The sequence below is a fragment of the Tamandua tetradactyla genome, chromosome 2, assembly GCF_023851605.1.
Source record: "Tamandua tetradactyla isolate mTamTet1 chromosome 2, mTamTet1.pri, whole genome shotgun sequence".
Classification (NCBI taxonomy): Eukaryota; Metazoa; Chordata; class Mammalia; order Pilosa; family Myrmecophagidae; genus Tamandua; species Tamandua tetradactyla.
The window spans coordinates 170,410,406-170,434,698 of NC_135328.1; the positions used below are offsets into that span (position 1 = coordinate 170,410,406).

General features: G+C 36.1%; 1 protein-coding gene across 9 annotated transcripts in view; it reads right to left on the reverse strand.

The window, feature by feature from the left end:
• Positions 1-24,293, reverse strand: part of OSBPL9 (oxysterol binding protein like 9) — a 248,303-nt gene that overhangs the window by 85,525 nt on the left and 138,485 nt on the right. For all 9 annotated transcript variants that reach the window (XM_077149691.1, XM_077149681.1, XM_077149682.1 and 6 more), the window contains one exon: positions 10,188-10,264. In XM_077149691.1, the coding sequence (XP_077005806.1) occupies positions 10,188-10,264 (77 nt within the window). The remainder of the gene's footprint in view (positions 1-10,187; positions 10,265-24,293) is intronic.

Below are 24,293 nucleotides of genomic sequence, written 5' to 3' on the forward strand. Positions count from 1 at the left end.
AGTAAGGCATTCAAAGGAACGAGATCAATTTGAGCTGGGAGAAAAGGGGAAGTACGGAGAAGTCAGCAAGGAAGATTCCACAAAAGAGTCAGTTCTGAACTGGGCTTGGAAGAAAAGGAACAATATGCAGAGGCAAAGTGGAGACAAACAGCATTTCAGAGAGAAAGAAAATCATGAGCAAGAATATCAGTGCCAGAAGTGAAAAGATATGTTCAAAGGAAAGCAAGTAACAGCACACTAGCAGAAGTTTACACAAGGATATAACGGCAGAAACGTCTAAAAGCGTGGTCTGGAGGGAGGGCCAAGATGGCAGCTTAGTGAGGTGTGGGATTTAGTTTGTCCTCCAGAGCAGCTAATAAATAGCCAGGAGTGTACAGAAAACTGCTGGGGCCACATCAATGACAGGACACACAGCGTACGTACCCCAGTCTGGACCAGCTGTGAGCCCACCCAGAACTGTGAGTTCCCCAAGCCATGGGAGCCAGTGCCACTCCCTCACAGGCTGCTTCCCAGAGGGGAAAGGAAAAGGACTTTACCAGCAGCAGGGGCTGAGTGCAACCAAACTCCAACTGTGGAATTAATTCACAAATTCTAACTACTAAAAATAGGCCCCCAGTTCAGCTGAACCTCGAGTAAAAGCGGAGGTCCTGGTTTTTGCCCCTTAGAGAGGGGACAGGGTGACAGAAAAAGGAAAAAAAAGAGGTTTTTTTGGACCTGAAAAGGTCTGGGCCCTGAAGGAAAGGAGGGGGCACATAGGACCTGGAGATACACAGAGCAGCGTACCAACTTAAGCTCTTTTGGCAAACCCGAGGAACCAGGTTCCTGCTCTGAAAGGATTTTTCTCTTTCATTTTGGTGGCAGTGTTTCTACGGCTTGACTGCTCTTTGGATACAGCTGCAAGGTTTCTCGGGCTCCACTGCCCCAGGCTTAGGCAGAATTAAAAGCTTGTTTAAGTGTTTGTCTGGAGCCTGTGCCTTCCCCAGGAGAGGGGTGGGACCAAGCTAGGTGGAACCCCTCCCTCAAGGAGTTCAGACCTCAGGGTCTGGAAAAGTGGAGCAATTAAAACCAGCCAACAACCTCTCCTCTGTGTCCACCACGCCCCCAACAGGGACAGTATGCTGAAGTTAAAGGTACTGCATCACTTTGTGCTGGTGGGAACCGCAGGCAGACAAGCTCCACATACTGGGCAGGATGCACAAAATGGAGAGCCCAGAGGCTTCACAGGAAAGCTTTCAATCCGCTGGATCTCACCCTCAGGAAAAAATGATGCAGGTGACTCTTTCCTCCTGACAGGAGGCCAGTTTGGTCTGGGAAAATCTGGCTGGGGTCTATAATACTTAAGTAGACCCTCCTAAAGGGAGAAAAAGGCAACATACAGGCAGCGCAAGAAATAAGAAAACAAGAACTGAAAAATTCTGATCTCTTAAACAAAACCTAAGCTAGAGGGCGGGCCACGGTGGCTCAGCAGGTAAGAATGCTTGTCTGCCAAGCCCGAGGACCCGGGTTTGATTCCCAGTGCCTGCCCATGTTAAAAAAACAAAAAACAAAAAACCTAAGCTAGAGGTCCAGAAAAAGCTGAACTGAATGTCAAAGAACAGACAGACAACAAAGTCATCCAGTAAGAAAATCCTAGGTAAAAAAAAAGGTGAAAACAATCCCCAGAATAAATTAATTAAGGTAATTAAATGCCTAGCCACCAGCAAAACATAATGAATCATACTAGGAAAACTGAAGATATGTCCCAGTCAAAGGAACAAACCAACAATTCAAATGAGATACTGGAGTTGAAACAATTAATTCAGAATGTTTGAACAGACATGGAAAACCTCATCAAAAATCAAATCAGTGAATTGAGGGAGGATATAAAGAAGGCAAGAAATGAACAAAAAGAAGAAATCGAAAGTCTGAAAAAACAAATCACAGAATTCATGGGAATGAAAGTCACAGCAGAAGAGATGAAAAATCAATGGACACCTACAACGCCAGTTTTCAAGAGGCAGAAGGTAGGATTAGTGAACTGGAGGACAGGACATCTGAAATCCTACAATCAAAAGAACGTATAGGGAAAAGAATGGAAAAATAGGAGCAAGGATGCAGGGAATTGAATGACAACATGAAGCATATGGAGATATGTGTTGTCGGTGTCCCAGAAGGAGAGGAGAAGGGAGAGGAAGAAGAAAAACTAATGGAGGAAATTATCACTGAAAATTTCCTAACTCTAATGAAAGACTTAAAATTACAGATCCAAGAAATGTAGCGTACCCCAAATAGAACAGATCCAAATAGACGTACTCCAAGACACTTACTAGTAAGAATGTCAGATGTCAAAGAGAAAGAGAGAATCTTGAAAGCAGCAAGAGAAAGACAATCTATCACAAAGAAAGGAAGCCCAATAAGACTGTGTGTAGATTTCTCAGCAGAAACCATGGAGGCAAGAAGACAGTGGTATGACATAGTTAAGATACTAAAAGAGAAAAACTGACAACCAAGAATTCTATATCCAGCAAAATTGTCCTTCAAAAAGGAGGGTGAAATTAAAACATTTTCAGACAAAAAGTCACTGAGAATTTGTGACCAAGACACCGGCTCTGCAAAAAATACTAAAGGGAACACTAGAGACAGATACAAAAAGATAGAAGAGAGAGGTGTGGAGAAGAGTGTAGAAATGAAGACTATCAGTAAAGGTAAAGAGAAGGAAAATTAGATATGACATATAAAATCCAAAAGCCAAAATGGTAGAAGAAAGTACTGCCTTTACAGTAATAACACTAAATGTTAATGGATTAAACTCCCAACCAAAAGACACAGACTGGCAGAATGGATTAAAAAATAGGACCCTTCTGTATGCTGTCTACAGGAAACACATCTTAGACCTAAGGATAAACACAGGTTGAAAGTGAAAGGTTGGGAAAAGGTGTTTCATGCAAATAACAATCAGAAAAGAGCAGGAACATATACTGATATAGTATATCCAACAAATTAGACTTCAACTGTAAAACAGTTAAAAGAGACAAAGAAGGACACTATGTATTAATAAAAAAAAGAATGCAACACAAAGACATAACAATCATAAATATTAATGCAGTGAGCCAGAATGCTTCAAAATACATGAGACAAACACTGAAAACACTGAAAAGAGAAATAGACATATCTACTATAATAGTTAGAGACTTCAATTCCCGTCTCATGAATAGACACAACATCTAGACAGAGGATCAATAAGGAAACAGAATTTGAATAACGATAAAAAAAACTAGAGTTAACAGCCATTTATGAAACATTACACCCCACAACAGCAGGATATACCTTTTTCTCAAGTGCTTATGGATCATTCTCAAGGATAGACCATATGTTGGGTCACAAAGCAAGTCTCAATAAATTTCAAAAGACTGAAATCATACAAAACACTTTCTCAGATCATAAAGGAATGAAGTTAGAAATCAATAATAGGAAGAGGACCAGAAAATTCACAAATATATGGAGGCTCAACAACACACTCTTAAACAACCAGTAGGTCAAGGATGAAATTACAAGAGAAATCAGTAAATATTTTGAGGCAAATGAAAATGAAAACACAACATAGCAAAATTTATGGGATACAGCAAAAGCAGTGCTGAGGGAAATTTATTGCCCTAAATGCCTATATCAAAAAAGAAGAGCAAAAATTGAGGAATTAACTGTCCACTTGGAAGAACTAGAGAAAGAACAGCAAAAAAACCCCAAAGAAAGCAAAAGGAAAGGAATAGTGAAGATTAGAGCAGAAGTAAATGAAACTGAGAACATGAAAACAATCTAGAAAAATCAGCAAAATCAAAAGTTGGTTCTATGAGAAAATCAGTATGATTGATGGCCCCTTAGTGAGGTAGACAAAAAGAAGAGAGAGGATGCAAATAAATAAAATCAGAAATGGAAGAGGAGACATAACCACTGACCCCACAGAAATAAAGGAAGTAATGAAAGGAACTATGACCAACTTTATGCTAATTAACTCGACAATGTAGATGAAATTGACAGCTTCCTAGAAAGGCATGAACAACCAACACTGACTTGAGAAGAAATAGATGACCTCAACAAACCAATCACAAGTAAAGAAATTAAATCACTCCTTAAGAAGCTCCCCACAAAGAGAAAAGTCCAGGACCAAATGGCTTCACATATAAATTCTACCAAATATTGAAGAAAGAATTAGTACCAATTCTGCTCAAACTCTTCAAAAAAATTGAAGAGGAGGGAAAACTACCTTACCATTCTATGAAGCCAACATCACCCTCATACCAAAGCCAGACACAGATATTACAAAAAAGAAAACTACAGACCATTCTCTTATGAATATAGATGCAAAAATCCTCAACAAAATTCTTGCAAATTGAAGCCAACAGAATATTAAAAGAATTATACACCATGACCAAGTAGGATTCATTCCATGTATGCAAGGATGGTTCAACATAAGAAATCAATTAATGGAATACACCCTATCAACAAATCAAAACAGAAAAACCATATGATCATTTCAATTGATGCAGAAAAGACATTTGACAAAATTCAACATCCTTTCCTGTTGAAAACACATCAAAGGATAGGAATAGAAGGGAACTTCCTCAACATGATAAAGGGAATATATGAAAAACCCACAGCTAACATCATCCTCAATGGGGAAAAACTGAAAACGTTAGCTCTAAGATCAGGAACAAGACAAGATGTCCACTATCACCATTGTTATTCAAAATTATGTTGGAAGTTCTAACCAGAGCAATTAGACAAGAAAAAGAAATACAAGGCATCAAATTGGAAAGGAAGAAGTAAAACTCTCACTGTTTGCAGATGATATGAGACTACATGTCGAAAATCCCAAAAAATCCGCAGCAAAACTATTAGAGCTAATAAATGAGTACAGCTAACTGGGAGGTTACAAGATCAACACTCAAAAATCTGTAGTGTTTCTATACACTAGTAATGAACAACCTGAGGGGGAAATCAAGAAAAAAAAATCCATTTGCAATTGCAACCAAAAGAATAAAGTATTTAGGAATAAGTTTAACTAAAGAGATAAAAGACCTATTCAGAGAAAACTATAAGAAACTATTAAAAGATATCACAGAAGACCTAATAAATGGAAAGGTATACTGTCTTCATGGATTGGAAGACTAAATATAGTTAAGATGACAATTCTACCTAAATTGATTTACAGAATAAATGCAATACCAATTAGAATCCCAAAAACTTACTTTTCAGAAATAGAAAAACCAATAACCAAATTTATCTGGAAGGGCAGGGTGCCCCAAACAGCTAAAAATATCCTGAAAAAGAAAAATGAAGTCAGAGGTCTCACGCTACCTGGCTTCAAGGTGTATTACAAAGCTACAGTGGTCAAAACAGCATGGCACTGGCATAAAGATAGATAAACTGACCAACTAAATCAAATAGAGTGTTCAGATATGGACCCTCTCATCTATGGACAATAGATCTTTGATAAGGCAGGCAAGCCATCTCACCTGGGACAGAACAGTCTCTTCAATAAATGGTGCCTAGAAAACTGGATATCCACATGCAAAAGAATGAAAGAGGATCCATATTTCACACCCTATACAAAAATTAACTCAAAATGGATCAAAGACCTAAACATTATATCTAAGACCATAAAACTGTTAGGAGAACATGTAGGGAGATATCTTATAAATCTTATAATAGGAGACGGATTCCTAGTCCTTGCAACCAAAGCACGAGCACTGAAGAAAGAAAGAAAGAAATGGGAACTTCTCAAAATTAAACACTTTTGTGCATCAAAGAACTTCACCAAGAAATTAAAATGACAGTCTATACATTGGGAGACAATATTTGGAAGCAATATGTGCTGGTTTGAAATGATATATGTACCCTAGATAAGCTATGTTTTAATCCTCATCCCATTTTATAAAGGCAGCTGCTGCTTCTAATCCCTATTCAGCACTGTATATGTTTGAAATTGTAATTAGATCATCTCCCTGGAGATGAGATTTAATCAAGAGTGGCTGTTAAGCTGATTTGGTGACAACATGTCTCCACCATTTGGGTGGGTCTTGATAAGTTTCTGGAGTCCTATAAAAGAAGAAACATTTTGGAGAATGAAAGAGATTCAGAGAGAGCAGAGCAGAATGACATAGCCATGAGAAGCAGAGTCCACCAGCCAACGACCCTTGGAGATGAAGAAGGAAAATGCCTCCCGGGGAGCTTCATGAAACAGGAAGCCAGGACAATAAGCTAGCAGATGACACTGTGTTCACCATGTGCCCTTCCACTTGAGAGAGAAAGCCTGAACTTCATCAGCCTTTTTGAACCAAGTTTATCTATCCTTGGATGCCTTAGATTGGACATTTCTATAGACTTCTTTTAACTGGGACATTTTCTCAGCCTTAGGACTGTAAACTAGCAACTTATTAAATTCCCATTTTAAAAGCCATTCTGTTTCTGGTATATTGCATTCTGGCAGATAGCAAACTAGGGCATGATATATCAGATAAAGGTCCAGTATCCAGAATATATAAAGAGATTGTTCAACTCAAGATCAAAAAGACAGACAACCCAATTACAAAATGGGCAAAGACTTGAATGGACAGTTCTCAGAAGAAGTAATACAAATGGCCAAAAGGCATATGAAAAGATGCTCAACTTCCCTGGCTATTAGGGAAATGCAAATCAAAACCACAATGAGATATTGTCTCACACCCACCAGAATGGCCATTATCAATAAAACAGAAAACAACAATGCTGGAGAGGATGTGGAGAAAGAGGCACACTTATCCACTGTTGGTGGGAATGTTAAATGGTACAACCGCTGTGGAAGGCAGTTTGGCGGTTCCTCAGGAAACTAAGTATAGAAATGCCACATGACCCAGCAATAATATTGCTAGGTATCTACTCAGAAGACATGAGGGCAAAGACACAAATGGACCAATGTTTATAGCAGCATTATTTACAATTCCCAAGAGATGGAAACAAACCAAATGTCCATCAACAGATGAGTGGCTAAACAAGCTGTGGTATATACATACGATGGAATATTATGCAGCTATAAGACAGAATAAAGTTATGAAGTATGTAACAATGTGGATGGACCTTAAGGACATTATGCTGGTGAGATTAGCCAGAAACAAAAGGACAAATACTGTATGGTCTCACTGATATGAACTAATGTTAATGAATGAACTTAGAGAATTTCAGTTACAAACAGAGGTCATCAGGAGATAGAAATATGGTAGATATTGGGGAACTGGAACTGAAGGGATACAGATTGTGCAACAGGACTGATTGTAAAAATTCAGAAATGGATAACACAATATTACCTAACTGTAATACAATAATTTTAGAACACTGAATGAAGCTGAATGTGAGAATGATAGAGGGAGGAGGACTGGGGACACAAATGAAATCAGAAGGATAAACTATAAAGACTGAGATGGTATAATCTAGGAATGCCTAGAGTGTATAATGATAGCGACTACATGTACAAATTTAAAAATGCTTTACATGAGGAAGAACAAAGGAATGTCAATAATGTAGGGTGCTGAAAATAGAAGGTAATTTATATTTTAAAACTTTATCTTATGTGTCAGAGTAAAGCAAAAAATGTTTATTTGGTACAAAATTTATATTTTGACTAGCGCAGTTCCTAATATAACTTATGTGGACAGCTTACTTGAACACCATAAGTACATGGAACCTTGAGTAAGGCATGAGATTTTGTTGGTTTGTCCAGAGTGATGCCTCAATAAATCCCAGAAGGATTTGAACAGTGAATAAAAAAGTATTTGCAAAGTCCCCTTGGTGGAATGGTGAGAAAGGGGGGAAATTCAAGTGGAGAATTCTTGATATTCTCACAAGCAGTGGGGACAACCAAAGCAATAGGCTGAGCCCCCAATCCTGGGGTTTGTTCATATGAAACTTAATCTCACAAAGGATAGGTTAAGCCTACTTAAAATTAGGCCGAAGAGTCACCCCAAGAGAACCTCTTTTGTTGGTACGATTTGGCCTCTCTCTCTCACTCAGCACAACAAGCAAACTCACTGCCCTCCCCCTCTCTATGTGGGACATGACTCCCAGGGGTGTGGACCTTCCTGGCAACGTGGGACAGAAATCCTAGAATGAAATGGGACTCAGAACCAAGGAACTGAGAAAACCTCAACCGAAAGGTGATGAGAGAAATGAGACTAAATGGAGTGTCATGGCTGAGAGATTCCAAACAGAGTCGAGAGGTTATCCTGGAGGTTATTCTTACGCATTAAATAGATACCACCTTTTTAGTTAAGGTGTAATAGAGAGGCTGAAGGGAACTGCCTGAAAATGTAGAGTTGTGTTCCAGTAGCTATGTTTCTTGACGATGATTGCATAATGACATAGCTTTTGCAGCATGACTGCGTGATTGTGAAAACCTTGTGTCTGATGCTTCTTGTATCTACCTTATGGATAGATGAGTAAAACATATGGATGAAAAAATAAATAAATAATAGGGGAAACAAATGTTAAAATAAATTTAGTAGATTGAAATGCTAGTTATCAAAGAAAGGGAGGGGTAAGGGATATGGTATGTATGAATCTTTTTTGTTTTCTTTTTATTTCTTTTTCTGAATTAATGCAGATGTTCTAAGAAGTGATCATAATGCTGAATATACAAATATGTGATAAAAAAGAATATTCATATAGTATGTTGATTGGTTTTATTAATAAAATTTAATACATAAATAAATAAAAGTGTGGTCTGAGACTAGATCATATAGATATTTGAATGTCAGTCTAACCATCTATGGGAGGGATTTCATCTGCTGCATTCAGTCTAATATGATTATTAAAACATTTATCTTTAAAAAAAATTTATCTTTTTACATGATCACAAATTTGCTAAAATGATGATACAGACATTTATAAAACTGCCTAATTTAAAAAAGAAACCCATAGAAATTATAAAGTTGCTTTTAAAAAATATAACTCATAACATAACTTAGTTTACTTTAGTTTAACTCCATATTCATTTCTTACAGTTGCTTTATAACCACACCCTTAAATAATGTTTTTAAGCCTTCTCTTGAATACTATCAGAGATGGGTAGCTCTCCATCTTGTAGGACCTGGGATGCCCTACCCCATCATGTCTAATCAAGCCAATTCCTGGCATAGGACAAAGGTAAGTAGAGAGAAAAGGTTATAAAACATCAGTTTTTTACAATTCAAGCCTCTAAATAAATAAATAAAAATTTTTCGATATACCACAAATATAAGCTCTTTAATGAGAAAATAAACGTAGATAAGTGCCTTCAATGTGGTAGTAGACATTTGTTGTTTTTGTCACCCATTGTCTTCTCTCCCCATTCTCACTTTGCTTGGGTGGTGTGGTGGGGAGGGAAACCACCTTCTACCCTATCAGCAATATGTTTCTGTTGTCCATCCTCAGTCCAGGGTAAAGCAATGACCCAGGCCTGAAATTGTGACTGGTAGGACTGCACAAATGACTCAAGCTAAGGTGATCAGCACTAATCCTACTTATCCTATTAAGGTACAGAAAGAATAGCCTCCTAAGGAGTCCTAAGGACTTTGAGTTCCTATAACATGAGGATGAAACTGCTTCAGCCATATTGCCGCTACAAATGGAGAACCTATCTGAGAATGAAGCCAACCTAGAAGTACCAAAACCCAGAAATATAGATGGGGAATCTAGGTCCTCATGATATCATTTAAATGCCTAGAGCAGAATATATATATAACACCAGAATATTTGCTTTTTCCTTAAACAAGTTCAGATTGAGTTTTCTTTCACTTTCATCCCAAAGAGTGCTAAATTACATCTACAGCAACAGCCAAATTCTATAACAAGAAAATTAGGTCAACTTGTCAGCTCTTGTCTACTACCATTCAAAATTGTGTAATTCATTATATCAATAAACAAGTACAGAAACTAAATTTTTAAAATGAATCTGGCACATTTTAATATAACAGTTCATTTTCAACATAGCCTTGTACTACCTTGTTTCTAGATAAAAATCAGTATGTTATACTCCAAGGAGTATAAGAAAATAAAATTACTATAACCTTACTATGTAGTACAAAACACTCTAAGGACACAAATAAGTAACTCAGAAATTTAACGTTCTTATATCATATCACAGTTACTTCTAAAACCAAAAACAAACTAAAACCCAGAAACCATGTTAAGGCTCTTACTTGAAGCTGAAGAGTATGTCGAAGAATTGTTTCTTCTAAGGCATGGATCCACTTCTCTCGCTCATCAGCATCCCGAGCTGGAAAAAAAAAATATTATAAAATTAAAATCTTAATTTATACAATATAGCACCATGTTGGAAAGTAAAATTTTAAAACCATGAGGTTAACAGCAAAGGTTTTTAGTTGTATCATTTCCTTAATAGGATCACATTGGTCTGTCTTTCCCAGATTTGCAATTTACTTGCAACAATTATGATAAAGAAAACTGTATTCAATAAGTAATCTTCCACTGAGAACAACTAGAAAAACTGGGCAGATTATTTTTAAAAGAAACCTTGTTGAAGGCATCAGAGACAACAAGGTACTGAAGAATTACCAGGCTAAGATTTGGGAGAAAATGAAAACCTAAGAGATAAATAAGCCTGCTGTTTGGGTCTGCTTTTCTTTTGGAGAAATTGTAAATTCCATGAGAGGAACTGAAGGCGAGGCAATGCACTTAAAAGCCATGTCAGGACAAAAGTTGGAGACCAGGGTTCACCAAAAGTGGGGGTCTTGTCAAATAGGCTATACTTCAATTTTGATTTGATTGGAACTCCAAAGAGTTACACTTTAGGATTAAGGATGAAGCAGAATTTTAAAAGTTGCCCAGTTTTTAGTCATACGGGTAGCCCAGAAAAATCTTGATGTCCGAAAATGCTGAGAACGATTCCAGAGTGTTAGTGATCCCAGGCACCTAGCAAATGAAAATTTTATCTTTAGGAAAATATCCTTATTTAGAGTGCTGAATTAATTCTCTAGAAATAAACAATTTTCAAAATACAGTATTTAGCATATAATCAAAGACCACCAAGTATACCAGGAGACAAGACCACACATAAATGAGAACCAAAAGACAATTGTAACAGATCAAGAGTGGCTCCTGATATGTAAATTAACAAACCCAGAATTAATATATTCAATAACATAAAAATCTGTAATGTCGTATCCAACAACACATTAAAAGAATTATACATCATGACCAAGTTGGATTCATCCCAGGTATACAAGGATGGTTCAACATAAGAAAATCAATTAATGTAATACACCATATCAACAAATCAAAGCAGAAAAATCACATGATCATCTCAATTGATGCAGAGAAGGCATTTGACAAGATTCAACATCCTTTCCTGTTGAAAACACTTCAAAAGATAGGAATACAAGGGAACTTCCTTAAAATGATAGAGGGAATATATGAAAAACCCACAGCTAATATCATCCTCAATGGGGAAAAACTGAAAACTTTCCCCCTAAGATCAGGAACAAGACAAGGATGTCCACTATCACCACTATTATTCAACATTGTGTTGGAGGTTCTGGCCAGAGCAATTAGACAAGAAAAAGAAATACAAGGCATCAAAATTGGAAAGGAAGAAGAAAAACTATCACTGTTTGCAGACGATATGATACTATATGTCGAAAACCCGGAAAAATCCACAACAAAACTACTAGAGCTAATAAATGAGTACAGCAAAGTAGCAGGTTACAAGATCAACATTCAAAAATCTGTAGCATTTCTATACACTAGCAATGAACAAGCGGAGGGGGAAATCAAGAAACGAATCCCATTTACAATTGCAACTAAAAGAATAAAATACCTAGGAATAAATTTAACTAAAGAGACAAAAAACCTATATAAAGAAAACTACAAAAAACTGTTCAAAGAAATCACAGAAGACCTAAATAGATGGAAGGGCATACCGTGTTCATGGATTGGAAGACTAAATATAGTTAAGATGTCAATCTTACCTAAACTGATTTACAGATTCAATGCAATACCAATCAAAATCCCAACAACTTACTTTTCAGAAATAGAAAAACCAATAAGCAAATTTATCTGGAAGGGCAGGGTGCCCCGAATTGCTAAAAACATCTTGAGGAAAAAAAAACGAAGCTGGAGGTCTCACGATGCCGGACTTTAAGGCATATTATGAAGCCACAGTGGTCAAAACAGCATGGTATTGGCATAAAGATAGATATATCGACCAATGGAATCGAATAGAGTGCTCAGATATAGACCCTCTCATCTATGGACATTTGATCTTTGATAAGGCAGTCAAGCCAACTCACCTGGGACAGAACAGTCTCTTCAACAAATGGTGCCTAGAGAACTGGATATCCATATGCAAAAGAATGAAAGAAGACCCATATCTCACACCCTACACAAAAGTTAACTCAAAATGGATCAAAGATCTAAACATTAGGTCTAAGACCATAAAACAGTTAGAGGAAAATGTAGGGAGATATCTTATGAATCTTACAATTGGAGGCAGTTTTATGGACCTTAAACCTAAAGCAAGAGAACTGAAGAAGGAAATAAATAAATGGGAACTCCTCAAAATTAAACACTTTTGTGCATCAAAGAACTTCATCAAGAAAGTAGAAAGACAGCCTACACAATGGGAATCAATATTTGGAAACGACATATCAGATAAAGGTCTAGTATCCAGAATTTATAATGAGATTGTTCAACTCAACAACAAAAAGACAGCCAACCCAATTACAAAATGGGAAAAAGACTTGAATAGACACCTCTCAGAGGAGGAAATACAAATGGCCAAAAGGCACATGAAGAGATGCTCAATGTCCCTGGCCATTAGAGAAATGCAAATCAAAACCACAATGAGATATCATCTCACACCCACCAGAATGGCCATTATCAACAAAACAGAAAATGACAAGGGCTGGAGAGGATGCGGAGAAAGAGGCACACTTATCCACTGTTGGTGGGAATGTCAAATGGTGCAACCACTGTGGAAGGCAGTTTGGCGGTTCCTCAAAAAGCTGAATATAGAATTGCCATACGACCCAGCAATACCATTGCTGGGAATCTACTCAAAGGACTTAAGGGCAAAGACACAAATGGACATTTGCACACCAATGTTTATAGCAGCGTTATTTACAATTGCAAAGAGATGGAAACAGCCAAAATGTCCATCAACAGACGAGTGGCTAAACAAACTGTGGTATATACATATGATGGAATATTATGCAGCTTTAAGACAGGATAAACTTATGAAGCATGTAATAACATGGACGGACCTAGAGAACATTATGGTGAGTGAGTCTAGCCAAAAACTAAAGGACAAATACTGTATGGTCCCACTGATGTGAACCAACATTCGAGAATAAACTTGGAATATGTCATTGGTAACAGAGCCCAGCAGGAGTCAGAAACAGGGTAAGATAATGGGTAATTGGAGCTGAAGGGATACAGACTGTGCAGCAGGACTAGATACAAAAACTCTAAAATGGACAACACAATAATACCTAATTGTAAAGTAATCATGTTAAAACACTGAATGAAGCTGCATCTGATCTATAGGGTTTTTTTGTTGTTGTTGTTGTTGTTTTGTTTTTTGTTTGTTTTTGTCTGTCTGGTTTTTTTGTTGTTGTTGTTTTTACTATTATTACTTTTATTTTTTTCTCTATATTAACATTCTATATCTTTTTCTGTTGTGTTGCTAGTTCTTCTAAACCGATGCAAATGTACTAAGAAACTATGATCATGCATGTATGTGATGATGTTAAGAATTACTGATTGCATATGTAGTATGGTATGATTTCTAAATGTTGGGTTAATTTCTTTTTTTCCGTTAATTAATTTAAAAAAATAATTAAAAAATTTTTAAAAATCTGTAATGTTTAGCAGAGACTTAAAAACTATTTTTTAAATGACAGATTTTTAAAGAGTCAAATACAAAGTCTAAAACTGAAATATATAAAAAGCAAAATTAAGAACTCAATGGCTGCGTTTAACAGTGGGTTAGATTCACTGGTCAGAAAAAAACGCATTAGAACAAAAGACAATAAATCAAACAAATGGAAAATAATATCGAAGAAAGGGTTAAACAAAAGAGAGAGAAGGAAAGCAGGTATAAAATACATGTGATTAGAATACCAAAAGAGGCAGAAGAGAGAATGGAACAGCAGAAAAATCTGGCTGAGAATTTTCCAAAACAGATAGCATAGATTAAGCCAGGATTTCAGAAGCTCTACAAATCCCAAGAAGGATAAAACAAAGATATTCACAGCTAGTTACCTCAAAGCAAAAATTACAGCAAACCAAAGATAAAGGAAGTATCTTTAAAACAGTATGTAGTGGGGAGGCAGGATTACTTTCAAAGAAATAGTAATTAAATTGAGCTAAAGTCTCACAGGAAACAATGGCTAAAAAAAATAATTGCCAATCTAGAATGCAATGAAAAATATCCTTCAGGAATTAAGAAGAAATAAAGTCATTTTCAGACAAAAGCAGAGAATTTGTCACCAGCAAGCTTCATTAAAGAAAATCCTAGAAGGTATTGTAAAGGCTTAAAAAACAATAATGTCTAGTGGAAGATGGTTCAAACAGGAAAGCATGAAGAGCACGCTGACAGATGCTACAATATGGATAAACCCTGAAGACATTATATTGACTGAAATAAGTCATACAAAAAAAGACAAATATTGTACAATCTCACTTACATGAAATAACTAGAAAATTCAAATTCACAGAGACAAAAGGCAGATTACAGATTACCAGGAGCAGGGGTGGAGTGGGTAATGCAGAGTGAATACTTAATGGATACAGAGTTTCTGTTTGGGATAATAGAAAAGTTTTGGTGGATAACAGAAAAGGATGGTAGTGTTGATAGTAGAACATTGTGAATGTAATTAATACCACTGAATTGTATAGTTGAAAGTGACAGTCTGGATTAAAACTGATCAAATAAAATAAATACTCATGAGTTCAATAATTACATATATATATATAAATGAATAAAAAAATAAATAGGGGAGAAGGACAGCTCTTCTTTAAAGACTTTCAATTAAAAAGAGTAAAAGGAATGAGAGAAATTAAAAATCACCACTAGAAAAATTCCATAGCCATAATAACTGCAAGCAAGAATTACAAATGGTGCTAAAATCAGTGGACAAGAGTTTGAGGATAAACTCGGTATTAGCATTTTCTCAAAGTATCTCTCAAGGGAAAAATCGCAATTTTACAGTGGAAAAATCCAGTAGAAACTTCCTTAATCAAGTGATCATGCTTAACATCACAAGTAGTAAGATTTATTAATACCAGTAGACCTTCTAATACCATGAGGTACTGAGAAGGAAACATCATCACTTCTGTGGTATTCTTGCTACGAATGCATAAACTCAATATAATCAGGAGAAAACATCAGATACTCCAAATTGAGATACATTCTGCAAAATAACTGACCAGTACTCATCAAAAGTGCCATGGTCATGAAAGACAAGAAAAGAACGAGGAACTGTCAATACTAAAGGCAATATGGGATGATGTTAGCTGAGGATCACAACAGTGGAGGGAGACACTTCAGGACTCCATCCCATTCCCCCAGCCCATACACAGGGGTTTTGAACAACCAACAAGAACTGGCAGAAAAATTTGTTCAAAGATGCTTAGAAAGAAGTTAACAGACTGCAGGACAAGCATGAAAAAAGAAAAAGGCTACTTAATAGCAGTAGAACTTGGGGGGGTGAGGCGGTGGCTCAATGGAAGAGTGGCAGAGTTCTTGCCTGCCATAGCAGAGACCCAGGTTCAATTCCTGGTGCCTGCCCATGTAAAAAAAAAAAAAAGCAGTAGGACTTGGAGGTCCTGGCTCCCCACCCCACCCCCATTCACTCATGAACTCGGTGAAGGGCCAACCCACTCTCCCAGGGTGGATCCCGGGTCCTGGTTCTGGCGGGAGCAGAGTAACCCTATGCACATACTGGGAACACCCATGTCTGATGTAATCTGTCTGGTGGTGGCCTAAGGGGCTTGCCAACACAGAACTTGACCTGTATGTAGAAGGCAGTTCACAGAGTTCTCCTACAAAATGCAGCGGGAGAGCAGTCAAATTTATGCTGCCTGGTACAAGGGACTGCTGGCTATAGGACATACAGTGCAGTGCCCAGGACGCTGGGGTAATTGCTTCCTAGGGAAGAAGGGACAGGATACATTTGCAAGAAGGATCAGGGAGACCCATATGCTGTGACCTGAAGGTATTGAAGTTAAGTGGGCGGTAAAACAAATGAGACTGTTATAGATTAGGATGTTAAATTTAAGCCCCATGGTATGGGCTTAAAAAAGAATAATAATATCAGAGAAAGTAAGTATCAAAGAAAATAGCAGAGAATATGCAAACTCATAGAAACAGAAATCAGAGGACAGATTGCCAGGTGTGGGATCAACAATTACATCCTGACCAAAAGGGGGGAAAGAAGTGTCATTAATAAAATAACAGTGGCAGAGAGAGTTCAAATAGAGTTCAGAGGCTGCTATGGAGGTTGCTCTTACGCAAGCTTCAGGTAGACCTTGCTACCTATCATAACCTACCAACCCCCAATAGGACCATTCCAGCCAATCCTAAAGAACACCTAGGGCAATATATAAGATTCCACAACGGTTCCAGGCACTGGAGTAACTTTCCAGAAACCTACAACCTCCAGATGGTTCCCTGGTCCAGTTAAGTCCTGAAATCTAGCCCAGCCTCTCCAGAACATCAGATACCTCCATCTTCCTACCCCATATTAGTGACAGACCCTTTCAATAAGAAAAATTTAGAACTGCCATAGCCAAAACACCCCTAAAGAGAGGGATGGAAAGATCAAGTGTGATGGTGGAGTTATGCAGAAAAGACAGGATTTAACAAATGAATATGAATGCTGAATCATTAAATTGATATCTTCTAGTCTCCAGTATTTTAGGGCAGCTAAAATCTAAAATTGTGAAAGTGTAACCCATGTCAAAGTCTGAAATATGTTCTACAACTAATTGTGGTGCTATGCTTTGAAATTTATTGCATTTTTGTATATATGTTATTTCTCACACAAAAAAAGAAGGAATAAAAGTCGAGTGTGAAGATAAAAAAAAATATGAAAGCCCTCTAGCCTCCTATATTCTGGAGCAGCTAGAAAGAAAAATCTGAGAGGATCATATGGCAGCTCATGATAAACTCTGGGATCTGTCCTGTAACCACTTGTTGAAGAGTGGCTTGAAAACTATTGTTTTTTTATTGCTTTGCTTTGTATATATGTTATACTATACAATAAAAAAAAAAAAGGTATTGTACAAAATAGGTGGAAGATACAGCTCAGGGTGTTAAAGCCTGAGAACGGTGTAGAAGGCATACATGCAGAGGGGACAACCTGGCATAGGGTACTGAAGCAGAATGAAAACAGAACCTACAAAGTGTGGTAGTCCATCATGGAGAATCAGGGCCTAGGAAAGGTTTGGCATGTGTCCACAGTGCAGGTCACAGAGTCAGTCTGATGTGAGGTTTCTGAGGCGGCAAGGATGGCATCTTCAAAAGAAAGTAGGTAGCTGTGGTAACGGGAACTAACTACATAAAGGAGTGATCAAATAAGTAAATATTATAATAAGGATAAAGGGCTCCTATCCATAAGAGAATAAATTTCTAAATATTAGTAGGAATAAAACCAGAATGACTTCTGTGGCATTAGATTACAAGTGGAGGTATCTATGTGAACTCATGGTTTTCAATATATATGTTAATAAATACATTCCAATATAAATATGTTCATGGATCTACAGGCGCGCACACACACACACACATACATACACACATAAAACATTCATTTCCTAGCTCTGTTTCTGAAAGGGTCTGGGAGCTGTGAAACCCCAGTAACAATAATTATACCTAGTACCAGGTTCAATTTCTAAATACTGTTCTCTATTAAAAACCAGGGCTCCTTGGAGAAATATTTGATCCCAGAACTAGGACAGGGAATGTATAAAATGAGCCTGCAATATCTTCTTGCTCCAGAAAGTTAGGAAGTACTCAAAGAGTAAGAGGGACATGTCAAGAGGACACTAAACACAGCTTAAAGGAGGTTCCAGTGGCCAACTGAGGACAATTTGAGCATCAAAATAAATAATGATAGCAATGAATTATAACCCATTGCACAAAACAGGAAACCATGAGTTCCTACTGATTTGCATAAGTGAAAGCTTGATGAGGAATGGGATACTTATATAGCTTCAAAATACCTCCCCATGAAATATTAATGAAGAAGGGAAAAAGACAAAACTTCATAAGAAAAGCCTGACAAATACCACATTTATCAAGTGATTAAAATAAATATCAGTAATGGGACAAACTGAAATCCTGTAATAAGAACACAGCCTCACTTTTGTGACCTTTCTGCTAAAGCTGTGTAATCTGAACCTAATCATGCAGAAACATCAGAAAAAAAAACAAACAAACTGAGGGACATTCTACAAAACAACTGGTTTATAATCTTCAAAAGGGTCAAGTTCACAAAGGTCAAGGAAAGACCAAAGATCTATTCCAAACTGAAAGAGACTAAACAGACATATCAACCAGTTGCAACATGATTCTGAAACAGATCCTCTTGCTATAAAGGACATTATTTGGACAACTGGTAAAACTTGGAGTCTAAGGATTGTATAGTAATAATGTATCTATGTTAATTTCCTGATTTTAATTGTTGCATTGTGTTAATACAGGGAAACGTTCTTTTTGCAGGAAATACACGATAAAGCATTCAGGGATGATGGGACAGCCACTTTTACTCTCAAACAGTTCCAGAGAGGGTAAAACATTCTTTGCATTATACTTTGCAACTTTGTAACTTTGAGGTTGTTTCAAAAAAATTTTTAATTATATTAAAAAAACATTATTAGGATAAAAGATGACCTAAATAAATGGAAATATGTATCATATTCAAGGATTGGAAGGTTCAATATTGTAATGACATAAATTCTGTTCACATTGATCTAGGGATTAAATGCAATGCCACTTAAAATTCCAAAAGGTATACTTCGGAGTTTATCAAGCTGATTCTAAAATTTTTATAAGATGCAAAGGACAAAGAATAGAAAGACTTTCATGAGAAGAGAAAAGCCCCCTTAAGAGGGTTTACACTACAAAATATAAAGTTTTATAATAAAGTAAATAAGAAAATGTGGTATTGGAATGAGAATAGTAAATTTTAAGACAAGGTTCCAACACTCCTACACCTCACCTTTACAACAGAACAGATCCCAGAAACAGACTCATAACACGTGATGTGTGACAAATATTACACTGAAGAGCAGTGAGGAACAATCTTTCCATTAATGGTCCTGGAACAATATGGGGAGAAAATGAAACCTAACTCACCTGTACTACACGCAAAAACCAATTCCAGATGATTCCTTAATTCCTAACTGTGAAAGAAAAAATATTAAAGCTCCTGGAAGGTAAAACATATAGCTTCATAACCTTGGAATAGGAGAAAGCTTCCTAAATGGTATACAAAATGCCAAATCACAAAGAAAATGACTGATAGATTTTAACTATATCAAAATAAAGAATTTTGATTCCCCAAAAGACACCATTTAGAGAATGTCATGGCAAGCCACTGTGATACTATCATCCAGTAAATTAAATCCAATAAGTAAATTACTGAAGTTTTTAGGATTTTATAATTTTAGGTTTTATTAAATATCTAATCACATTTCCTACATTATATGTATTTTGAAGAAGTAAGAACAAGAGGCCACTCAAAAGATTTCATTTTTCCAACGTAATGCTCACAAACTAAACCACAAGAAGTAAATTTTAAGACAAGGTTCCAACACTCCTATACCTCACCATCCTTGATCCAGTGCTTAGAAATCTGTCCTCCTAAAATCCTATTTTCTTCTCTTTTAAGACCTACAACTAGTATGAATAAATTATCTGTTCTCTAGCTGAAGTAAAAAGAAGAATTACCCTCCATTACCAGGAAGGTCTCCATCTCTATGAAAGCTATTGTGAAACCAAAACATTACGTAAAAAAACATGTTTACAAGATTAAGTGGTGAGATGGTTTGTCCAATGTTTATTGAGCCCCAATATGCATCAGGTGCTATGTTGGGGATAAGGACATGGATAAGACAATTTATGATATCAAGTAATTTACAGTTTTCTGGAATGTACAATTAATTGGTTGAGTAATACTTTATTCAGTGAGGTGTCACCTTCATCTAGTCTAATAGCCTCTAATATCTTTGCTTATTAAAATTCTATTCACCCTTCCAGACTAAGTTAAAGTATCTCTTTCTTCACATACGTTGCACATGATAAAAGGATATACTCGGCCCTTCCTTAGACGAATTCAAATATTTCAGCACTTAAGTAGTACATAAATACATGTCATGTTATCAATCACTGTCGTAGGCACTAGGGACACAATACTTTAGCTCAAGTCCAGCAATAATTAGGGTCCAAATCTAACTTGTTCTCATTTCCCAATACACTCTTCCATGAACCCCTATATTTCAGTTACATTGTACTTACTATTCACCTAACTCATAATTTCCAGGCTTTTGTTCAAGTTGTTCCCTCAGCTGAAATGTATGGGTTCCATCTTGATCTTTATAAATAATAAAAGCTAAATCTATTGAGCACTTAATTTGTGCCAGCATGATTCTAAACATATGACATGCATTAACTAAGTAATTCTCACAACAACTACATGAGGTAGATATTATTATTATCCTTATTTTGTAGAATAAAGAAACAAAAAGATTTAATTTTTACAACCACTAACCACCTAGGAAGCAGCAAATAAAAATGGAGTCTCTAGGCTTCAAGCAATCTAGCCCAGTCAAATAAGCCTCATCTCATATCCTTCTTGATAGATGAAGTCCTTCCTAAAGAAAAACAATAAAAACCTTTCCAACTGGGAGATACATATGAAATGGAAAAAATCAGTCTTACAGTCAAGAAACCTGGGTTTAAGTACTCAGCTTCACCACTTTATAGTGCTGACTTTATGAGACCTAGGGAAGACAGTACTTAATATCTTGGCATTGTAGTCATTTATTTCAAAAAGGGCTAATATTACCAACTACCTCTTAAGTCTACCGTGAAAAATCAGGAAAAATAAGATACATTAAAAACACAAGTCGTTCACTGGTATCCATGAGGGCAAAACCATTTTCAAAATAACAATGTTATCTACATTTTTCACCGTGTTGTACTGCCTGTACTGTGGTAAAAACACTGGTACCTTAGCATGAATCAAGGCACCGAACTGTATTTTGTTTGTTTGTTTTTAAAGGCCCTCTCTTTTATTCTGGGCTCCCTATGTTTCAATTGTTTAAATGAGCTATCTAGTAAATATCCTCCAAAAATAGGAGCTGGCCCAATGCAAAGCCAAAAAGGAGGCATTTAATCCCTTTCTTCCAGACAAAGGGATTAGGCCAAACCTTGTTATCTTTGACTTCAAATTTGTGGCTCCCCTTTGCTTTTATGTCTCATTTTTTAAAATTGGGGAAGGTGTTTAATATTGAAAAACTCCTTGCCTACAAGTTTTATCCTTACAGTTGTTTTTTTAGGTCTTGATATGTGCCATCAGTCCTTTTTTAAACAACTCGTACATTGAGGTTTCAAATATGCATTAACTAAAACATTTTAAGTATTTAATATTATTCTGACAACTTCAGTTTTGATGGTAATTGCATGTAATAAAATGTTTAAAGTAAAAAAATAAAAATAAAAAAAAAGGTCAGGTTGAGCTTCACCACAGCACCAAACCATATTAGTTGTGATTAAATTCTTCTCCATCATGCGGAGGGGGAAAAAATGTCTGATTCACTTAAAAATGCCCTGGAAGAAGCAGTAAAATTATTAAATCTCAACTCTCGAGTATATGTTTTTTAAACAGTCTTTATGACAAATAGGAAGTACAGATAAAGCACTTATGCTGCATACCAAAGTAAAGAGGTTGCCTCAAGGAAAAGCACTTATGCACTTTTTTCAAGGAACATCATCTTTATTTGAAAAAACAACTGACAAATTTATATTATTCACACTTTGGAATGTGACAGACATTTCTCTGTAAATGAATGCGGTAGCTGTCATTTCAGAAAAAGACAGACTGTCATAAAGAACCAGTCAAGAACACTGACTACTGCTGATTATAAAATTCAAGCATTCATGTAAACATTAGAATTCTGGAAAACTTTTATTTGCCAGCCACTATGACCTTGATAGCTTCCTGATACTTTAAATACTTTTCTGAGACTGACTTGATTTTATGTTGTCTCACATAACAAATGTGTCTTTGATAAATACATCATACGATGAAATGGGTTAACATTTGGAATATCTGCATATGTTTCCTACTGTTGTACAAAACAGCAAACCAATATTTTTCAAATAACCCATACATGATGTTACAAATTCATACAGAGGTCAAAAGAGCCATTCAAAATATAAGACAGACCAATGAATTTTAATGTAACAGATTATGAAAATTTAATTAATTAGTTTTAGATTCCACATTACAATTAACATTTAAGAGACTATCGCTGTTTGTTTTAGTGAGGTATCAAAGAAAAATATCCAAAATTATGTGAAAAGGCTATTAAAATACTCCTTCCTTTTCTAACTACATATCTGTGTGAGGCCATATTTTCTTCCATTAAACTAGATAACAAAGAGATTTATAAAAATGTAAAATAATGCCACTCCACTCACTTAATTTTGTTTGGGAAAATGGTTATTTTCTCATAAAATAATATTTGTGTAATGGATTTAATTTATTACCACCCTTTTTAAGTGAATAATGATGTTTAAAACTCTCAACCTTAATTTCTAATGATATGTATCAATAGATATAGTTCTCATAAACAGAAGCTTTTTGGAGTCCTCAATAAATTTTTAAAAGTATAAAAGGGTCCTGAGACCAAAGCGTTTGAGAACCAACGGTATATATGTGAAATCTTATTAGATTACTTACTGACTGCCTCCTCCACAGATTCCTATTAGGCAGAAGTTTGTCAGTCTTATTCATTGTTATACACCTTGCATAACTTGAGCATGAGCAAGATGCCTTGCAAATATTAAGAAATATTCGATACTTATTACATATATTGATTGGTAGGGAAGGTAGAAAGATGTTGAATAAAAACATTGCATTTAGATAATGAGGTGATTCAAAGTACCACTGCCTATAATTTGAAACAGGTTTGGACATGTTGAGTAATCAGAGGATATTTTTTGAAGAAAGTAATGAAGAAATGTGGAGAAAGAATGACCAATTCACATAACTCTAAATTTTAAAGCTATAATATAATCCAACGTTTGATATCCAGAAGGTTTAGGAATAATAGTTTCAAAAACTGTTTATCATAAAAAGAACAGAGGTGAGATTAAATCAGAGAGAGTGTGAAAGATTTATGTGCCTTACTGTATCTTGACAATGCCTTACTGTATCTTGACAGCTATCAAAGCATGTAGTTTGTTTCTATCTTTAACTTCCCTTGCTCGAGTGTGTAATCCCTAAAGTTTGTGATGGAATGTGATCTAAGTTTTCTTCATTATCAAAGTCCGATGTGTGCTTAGCAACTAAATGACACTCATAAATACTGGACAAAGGCTTATTTGTCACTTTCTAAAGCGGTAACTTCTTAGTGAAGTCTTCTACCAGCATATACTAAAACCTGTCTCCCCAACCCAGCACTCCCAGTTCCCCTTATCCTGCTCTACACTTTCTTTTTCCTTTGAACTCTTCCCTTCTAATATATATATATATACATACTTATTTATATTTATTATTGCCTGTTCTTTCTCTTGTCACTGGAATGTAAGCTCCCCAAAAGGCAGGGCTCTTGTTTTAGTCACTAAGATACCCCAAACCCCTAAAAGAAGGCAAGTAAAATGCTCAGTAAATATTTGTTGAATGAGGAATAATGACTCATTGATTTTATTATTTAGTATACAGTTCCATTTTTATATTTGGTCTAAAAATAGTTGGATTTCCTAAGAAATCATTATTTTTTATTAATATCCAATTAAAGCTGCCATAATTGGTTCCCTCAAAGATTTATAACTAGTTTTCACTTAGAGTCTCCAAAACTGTCTAGTTTTGATAGAAGTCTTTACAAGACACAGTAAGGCAAATATTTACAAAAGTGTTTCTCCCCCACAACTTCTGCTTTGACTATCTGAAGCAATACTGTGCTTTTTCCTCAACAAAGTTAGCATTGTATTAGGCAACTGGGTATCTATTCAGTCAGAGCAGACAATGAAACCCAGATGTAGATTAATAGGTTAT